The sequence below is a fragment of the Nicotiana tomentosiformis genome, chromosome 2 (assembly GCF_000390325.3).
Source record: "Nicotiana tomentosiformis chromosome 2, ASM39032v3, whole genome shotgun sequence".
Taxonomy (NCBI): domain Eukaryota; kingdom Viridiplantae; phylum Streptophyta; class Magnoliopsida; order Solanales; family Solanaceae; genus Nicotiana; species Nicotiana tomentosiformis.
In genome coordinates this window covers 88365477-88373770 of record NC_090813.1, presented here as the reverse complement: position 1 = coordinate 88373770, position 8294 = coordinate 88365477, and the positions used below count along the sequence as shown (strand labels likewise).

General features: G+C 39.2%; 1 protein-coding gene across 1 annotated transcript; it reads left to right on the top strand.

Annotated features, from left to right (window-relative positions):
* Positions 1-3570: 3570 nt before the first annotated feature.
* On the top strand, positions 3571-5538 carry LOC117277323 (uncharacterized). The gene is made up of 3 exons (XM_070193733.1): positions 3571-4201; positions 4880-4917; positions 5386-5538. Exons 1-3 carry the CDS (start codon positions 3571-3573, stop codon positions 5536-5538), a joined length of 822 nt encoding a protein of 273 aa, XP_070049834.1.
* The last annotated feature ends 2756 nt before the right edge of the window (positions 5539-8294 follow it).

Below are 8294 nucleotides of genomic sequence, written 5' to 3'. Positions count from 1 at the left end.
CCAATACAAGATATGAGTATCACTCTAACACCGAAGGTCATAGTACCGAAAATTGTTGGACATTAAAGAAAGCCATTAAAAATTTGATTGAAGCAAAGGCAATTGTGGTAACAGACAATGAGGATACTCCTAATATCACAAACAATCCGCTCCCAGCTCATGATAATACACATTTTATTGGGATGATTTATGATGATCGAGATTATAAGTAGTTTGGCAAGACAGAGATGGATGTTGGAACCATAGGTCTAGAACTAAAAGTGATAGTGTGCCCACTGCAATTGGCATCGTTGATTGTGAAAGATGCAAGTTCTAGTTTGAACTTGGCAGGTTCTAAAAAATGATTCTTTATGTCCCTGGAAGCACAAAAAAGGTTAAGGTTCAATTGGGTGGGCCAAAACTTTACATCCATGGGGGCATTCAAAAGATCATTCCGAATAATAGTTTGAGAAATATAATAGAGCCAGTTGTGATCCGACTTGTTGCACAAGTCCCAGTGACAAACACAAAAGCTATTCCCTGGAATTATAACAAGACTATTATGACATATAGAGGAAAAGATATAGTTGAAGAAAAGATGAAATGGGGGGTTTGACCCGCTCTGAAAGGTACTACTCACCAGAGGAATTGAGAAAAGCTAAGCACGCCAGGGAAAGTCACTTGCCAGTGAAAGAACCCGTTGCAGAAAAAGAAGCAGAGGAATTCCTTAAGAAGATGAAAATGCAAGACTACTCAATCATTGAACAACTAAGGAAAACCGCTGCTCAGATATCTTTGTTATCTCTACTTTTGCACTCGGAAGAGCATCGCCATGTGTTGATCAAAACTCTGAACGAGGTATATGTCTCAGAAAAGACAACAGTGAATCGGCTAGAAAAAATGGCTGAAAGATTCTTTGAAGTAAATAGAATTACTTTCAACGATGATTATTTGCCTGAGGAAGGGGCTGGGCACAATAGAGCTTTGCATCTTATGGTGAATTGTGAAGGGCACTACGTAAAATGAGTCATGATTGACGGAGGCTCAAGTGTAGATGTATACCCTTTTTCTACTCTACAACAACTGAACATTGACATTAACAGAATTCAGACTAGTAATGTCAGCATCAGAGCTTTTGATGGTTCAAAAAGAGACACTATTGGGGAAATTGAACTCACCATGACAATCGGCCCGGTTGATTTTAACATTGTCTTTCAAGTGTTGGATATGGAGACTTCCTATAATTTTCTTATGGGAAGGCCGTGGATCCATATGACCAGAGCTGTACTATACACCCTACATCAAATGGTCAAATTCAAGTATGATAGGCAAGAAGTTGTTGTTCATGGGGAGGATGACTCATCCGTCTATAAAGACCTGTCCCTTCCATGTATCGAGGCCAAGGAAGGGTGTGAATCCATCATATATCAAGCTTTTGAGGTGATTGAGGTTGACCAAGTGGAAGAAGGAAAACCAATTCTGCATCCTCGTCTTTTAGCCACATCCATGATGGTAGTTGCGCTGATGTTGAGGAACAACTATGAATTAGGAAAAGGATTAGGATCCTCTCTGTAGGGAATTGTGAACCCTGTTGCTACTTTTTCAAAGAAATATACCTTTGGCTTGGGTTTTAAACCAACATCAGCTGACATAGAAAGATCCAAGGCCCACAAAAAGAATGGTTGGAATTTGTCCAAACCAATCCCTCACATTGCCTACTCTTTTGTCAAGCCATAATTTGAAGAAGTCCAAAATTCTGCTACTCAGGATGACATTGATGAAGCTTGCCAGGGTCTCAAGGAGATGTTCTATGAGATCAATATGGTTCAAGTTGGTGAAGGCCCTAGCCGTGCAAGTATTCAGTTGATTGGTCCAGATACCTCGCTCAACAATTGGGAAGCAACTCCTCTTCCCATCAGGAAGGAGTCTTGATAGTCTGTTTTGTTGCTTTTTCTATATTTGGATTATTTTAAGGGTTGTAATCCAGATATTTTAGTTTAATTGCTTTTCTTTGATGTTAACCCTTCTATCCTTTCTAATTCAATGAAATAAAGTTCCAATTTCATACTAAAATTATGTCTTTTCATTTCCCTAATTTTTGTTAATTTTTTATCATTTTCAGTTTCGTTAATGCTGGTTTTAAAAACATGACATGCACGCGGAATTCATGCCCAGATCTTAAAAAGCTGTCTAATCTTGAAATAATGAATCAATAAGTTGAGTATGATGAAGATGAGGCTCTTAAGGAAATAAAAAGGGAAATGGATCAATTTGAGAATAAGTATAAGCCTAACTTAAATGAAACTGAGACAATTAACCTGGGAAGTCCTGAAGAAACTAGAGAAACAAAAATAAGCATTCATACTGAACAAAAGACTAGAGATGCCATAATTCAAGTTTTGTTCGAGTACAGAGATGTATTTGCTTGGTCGTATGATGACATGCCGGGTTTGAGTGCCGATTTAGTGGTTCATAAGCTTCCTACATACCCTAATTTTCCACCAATCCAACAAAAACAAAGGAAGTTTAAGACAGACATGAGTGATAAGATTAAAGAAGAAATCACGAAGCAACTAAGTGCAAATGTGATCAGGGTCGTTTGATATACTACATGGTTAGCAAATGTTGTGCTGGTTCCAAAGAAGGATGGGAAAATCAGAGTTTGTGTTGACTATAGGGATTTAAACAAAGCAAGTCCAAAGGACAACTTTCCCTTACCCAACATTCATATCCTTGTTGACAATTGTGCTAAACATGAGACCCAATCTTTTGTGGATTGTTATGCCGGGTATCACCAAATTCTGATGGATGAAGAAGATGCAGAAAAGACCACCTTCACCACTCCATGGGGAACTTATTGTTATAGAGTCATGCCATTTGGTTTGAAGAACGCAGGGGCAACTTACATGAGGGCTATGACTACCATATTCCATGACATGATGCACAAAGAGATTGAAGTGTATGTTGATGATGTGTATGTTGATGATGTGATCATTAAGTCCAGAACATAAGCTGACCATGTGCAAGACTTAAAAAAGTTCTTTGAAAGGCTACGAAGGTACAATCTCAAACTCAATCCATCCAAATACGCATTTGGAGTTCCTTCTGGGAAGCTTTTGGGTTTTATAGTTAGTCGAAGAGGCATTGAGTTAGATCCTTCCAAGATAAAGATCATTCGAGAGCTTCGGGAGGTTGAACTATATCAGCAGGTTCATCGCGCAACTTACAACCACATGTGAGCCCATTTTCAAGTTGTTGAAAAAGAACGCCGCTATCAAGTGGACAGATGAGTGCCAAGAAGCTTTTGGTAAGATCAAGGAATATTTGTCAAATCCCCCTGTTTTGGTCCCGCCGAAACCTGGTAGGCCTCTGTTTTTATATCTGTCAGTAATGGATAGTTCTTTTGGTTGTGTTCTGGGTCAACATGATGCCACAGGCAAAAAGGAACAAGCAATATATTATTTGAGTAAAAAGTTCATCACTTATGATGCCAAATACATGCTTTTAGAAAGGACATGTTGCGCCTTAACCTGGGTCGCCCAGAAGCTTAGGCATTATCTTTTGGCCTATACAAATTACCTCATATCCTGAATGGATCCCCTGAAGTACATCTTTCAGAAGCCGATGCCAACTGGAAGATTGGCAAAGTGGAAAATCTTGCCCATAGAGTTTGATATTGTTTATGTCACTCGCACTGCCATGAAGGCACAAGATTTGGCTGATCATCTGGAAGAAAACCCGGTTGATGATGAGTATGAATCTTTGAACACATATTTCCCAGATGAAGAGGTTAATTTAGTTGAAGAAGTAGTCCAAGATGACAGTCAAATTTGGAAACTATACTTTGATGGGGCTGTCAACATCAAAGGCGTAGGGATTGGGGCAATTCTTGTATCACCTACTGGGCAATATTACCCTGCCACAACGCGACTTTGTTTCTTTTGTACAAACAACATGGCACAATATGAAGCTTGTATCATGGTTCTGAACATGGCAATAAACTTAAATGTGCATGAACTGTTGGTGATGGGAGATTCAGATTTGCTTATTCGGCAGGCTCAAGGTGATTGGGAGACTCGAGACATCAAGCTCATTCCATATAGACAATGTGTAGAGGATCTTAGAAAAAGGTTCAAGTCCATCGAGTTTAGGTACATTCCTAGGTTTCACAATGAATTAGCTGATGCCTTGGCGACCCTGGCCTCAATGCTTCCATATCCGGGTAATACTCACATTGACCCATTAGAAATTCAAATTCAGGATCAACATGGTTATTGCGATACAATTGAAGCAGAACCAGATGGTGAACCATGGTACCGTGATATTAAACAGTTTCTGAAAATAAGAGAATATCTGGAACATGCTAATAGGAATAAAAAGAGAACTATTAGGCGTCTCTCTAATGGTTTCTTTTTGAGTGGGGAAATCCTATACAAAAGAACTCTAGATTTGAATTTGTTGAGATGTGTGGATGCCAAAGAAGCTAAAATGATTATGAATGAGGTACATTCGGGAGTTTGTGGTCCGCACATAAATGGATATGTTCTAGCAAAGAAAATCCTTCGGGCATGATATTATTGGCTTACTATGGAGCGAGATTGCTTTTATTTTGTTCGCAAGTGCCACCAATGTCAGATTCACAGTGACTTGATTTACTCGCCGCCTTCAGAGTTGTATCCTATGTCGGCTCCTTGGCCTTTTGTTTCTTGGGGAATGGACGTCATTGGCCCAATCGAGCCAAAAGCTTCAAATGGGCACATATTCATCTTGGTTGCAATTGATTACTTCACCAAATGGGTGGAAGCTATTACATTGAAAGCAGTTACCAAGAAAGCAGTAGTAGACTTTGTTCACTCCAACATCATCTGTCATTTCGGTATTCCAAAAACCATTATTACAGATAATGCTGCTAATTTGAATAGTCATCTGATGAAGGAGGTATGTGAACAATTTAAAATTTAGCATCGCAATTCTACTCCTTACCGTCCCAAAGCTAATGGAGCTATTGAAGTTGTGAATAAGAACATTAAGAAGATTCTTAGGAAGATGATCCAAGGGTTTAGATAATGGCACGAGAAACTACCTTTTGCTCTTTTGGGATACCGGACAACTGTCCGTACATCAGTTGGCGCAATGCCCTACTTATTGGTTTATAGAACTGAAGCGGTCATACCTGCTGAAATTGAGATTCCCTCTCTCCGAATCATTGTTGAAGCAGGGATTGAGGACATTGAATGGGTGAAGTCCCGATTGGAACAGTTGAGTTTGATTGATGAAAAACGTTTGGTAGCAGTTTGTTTTGGTCAGTTATACCAATAAAGAATGGCACGCGCTTACAATAAGAAAGTGCGCCCAAGACAATTCGAGGTAGGACAACTTGTTTTGAAACGTATCTTTCCGCACCAGGAAGAAGAAAAAGGAAAGTTCTCCCTGAATTGGCAAGGTCCTTACCTCGTCAAGAAAGTATTGTCAAAAGGAGCTCTACACTTGGTAGATATAGAAGGAAAGGTGACTGATATATCCGTCAACGCAGATGCGGTCAAGAGATACTATGTCTGACATGGCTCTGTTGGGGCATTCTTATATTTAGCATTCTCAAGTTGGGATGATGAAAGGCTATCATTCCCGCTACCCAAACACTGGTCAACCCTAGTTATCCCTTTGAAGCCTTGTTTATATTTCTTTGTTTTCCCCTCTTTTTGAACCAATGTACTTTAAAAAAAAAGGGAAAGAAAACTCAAAAAAAAAAACATCATCAAAACAAGTTCATGTTAATTGAACTACGTCTGACCTGATTCTGAAAGGATACGTAGGTAGCCTCACTCTGGGGTTCGGTCACACCAAAACAAAAATCCATATTTTCCTAGTATTCAAAGAAACTGGGGCATGGTTTTATTTTATTTTCGGTGGTTGTTCCATCAAAATGGTTTCAAAAGTTGTAATTCAGTTGAATAGTTCTTTTTACCTTTTCCTGCTAAGACATTCTGATCAGTTTTCGAGAATGCTAAGTCAGTATACTACGGGTAATGCCTCAGCCATTGAAGAGATAAAAAAATGAGAGAGTCTTATTAGTGAAAACCTTCACGGTCACTATAAGGCAATAGTGAGTTGAGAGAAAGCAAATGAGAGAGGTCAAATAGTGAAAACCCACAAAGGGCATCATTGATCGATTTAAGGCTTCGTACATCCCGACACAAGCATGGTCAAGACAAAGAACTCAGTTTCAAAATTAAGTTTACAACAAATTTCGAGAATTAGACGGTTCGAATGGATCGGGCATCCAATCCAAAGGGAATGTCATGTTCATTGAAGTCAGCATATTTCTTCCAGATAAGTCCTTTCTTATTCTTTCCTCTGAAAGGGACACTTCTTGATTAAGTTGTAATACCTATTAGTTCACCTTCTTATTTTCTTTCGTATTACATTTTTGAGTCCCTTTCATTATAATCTTGTCAAAGCAAAGCAAACAAAAGGCTGCAAAATTGGTTACAGTTTCCCCGTTATATAAAGCAAAGATTGCTGGGCATAAACCGTATGGGCAAAGGCATAAAGCCATCTGTGATTTTCCTTGATGAGCAAAAGGCTAGAAGGACTGAACAATGTTCTAAGGGTCAACAAAAGTTACTCAGTTAAAAAACAATTGGGAGCAAGGTTGTTTGCACTATAAACACAAGTGGTGATAAGCGCAAAATAGTCTGGTTTTGATGTTGAGAAAGAAGATCTCCAGAAAGTAAAGACAGAATCTCCCAACGATTCATACGACCATCGACAGAGTCAACTTTTCTAACAAGTGTAATGGACTCGAGGTCAAGTCACCCAAGAAATCAAGGCCACAAACTTACCACCATTTTAAAACTAACGAATTTTACTATTTTATAGATCGGGGTTGCCCGCCTGCAGCATGCCTTATAGGCTTTATTATTATACGGATCGGTACTACCCGCCTGCAGTAGACCATATTGGCTTTATATCATGCTTGGGCTGAAGGAGCCCCTCCGGAGTCTGTACACACCCCCAGTGAGCGTAGATGATTATATATACCTGGACATGGATCTTGTACGTATCATTTACATTTGGGGATAAATTTTCCAGGGCCGGATTGGTCTTATACGGTACAGAGAGATTGACTATTAGTCGATGTGTGTGTGTGTGTGTATATATATATATATATATATATATATATATATATATATATATATATATATACGGGATGGAATATCCCTAGGCCGGATTGTCCATAAACAGTACCGAATGACTGAATGATTTGTGACCAGTATTACATGAGGTCTTTCCACTGAGATGTCATATTCCCCATATCATGCAGTATTGATCTATTTCACTTATACTGAGTTTAGCTGTTGAACTTGAAAGCATGCCTACATTTCTGTACCATTATTTATACTGGATTGTACCTGCGGAGCTCATCATTGCTTTCAGCCCATAGGTTAGTCTTGTTACTTATTGAGTTAGTGGTACTCATACTACACTCTACACCTCGTGTGCAGATCCAGGTGCTCCCGGATACGACGGCTTCTAGATTTCGAAGTTAATTCTGTTGTGGACTATCAAGGTAGCTGCTTGACGTCTGCAGACTTGATTCCCTTCCTGTTTAATTATTGTACTGTTCTATATTTTCTGACAGTGATTTTGTCAGTCAGACTTTGTATTCATATTAGATGCTCATGTACTCCGTGACACCGGATTTTGGGAGTGTTATATTTGTATTTGTAAGATTTATTCCACTGAATTTAATTATTTTGCTTTCAAATTTAATAGATATAGTGATTTATTAAGATTGTGGGATTGCCTAGTATTGAGATAGGCGCCATCACGACTGGTGAGATTTTGGGTCGTGACATCACGGGTCCCAATTCCTCAACCCTAACACTTAACATCATGTGCTCTCATTACAATTTATAACCGCACTGACGACTCACGTGCCAAATAGATTCATTCTCACATAAAAGGCAAGTAAACAAGGGTGTGCATCTATACTCAGCAATATCAAGAAAACCTCTTAACCGATAAGAGTGCTCAACTACGTGTATGCTTGTGCAAGTGTCCTAACATGGTTTATGCCAGCTAGTAATTATAGGAAAAGAAATGGACAACACGTAGAATACTTTCTCACAACTTTCCACAAGATAAAACTCACACAGGTAAGTGTACCACTACACAAACATCAACAACAAGAATGCCCCCAGGCCATCACAAGTCATCACAAATCAATCCCTGACACATCCCACCTTGTCTCGCCACGTGTGCAATAGTAAAGTAAATGCCCGCCGTGTCTCGCCACATGTGCATAATAATGT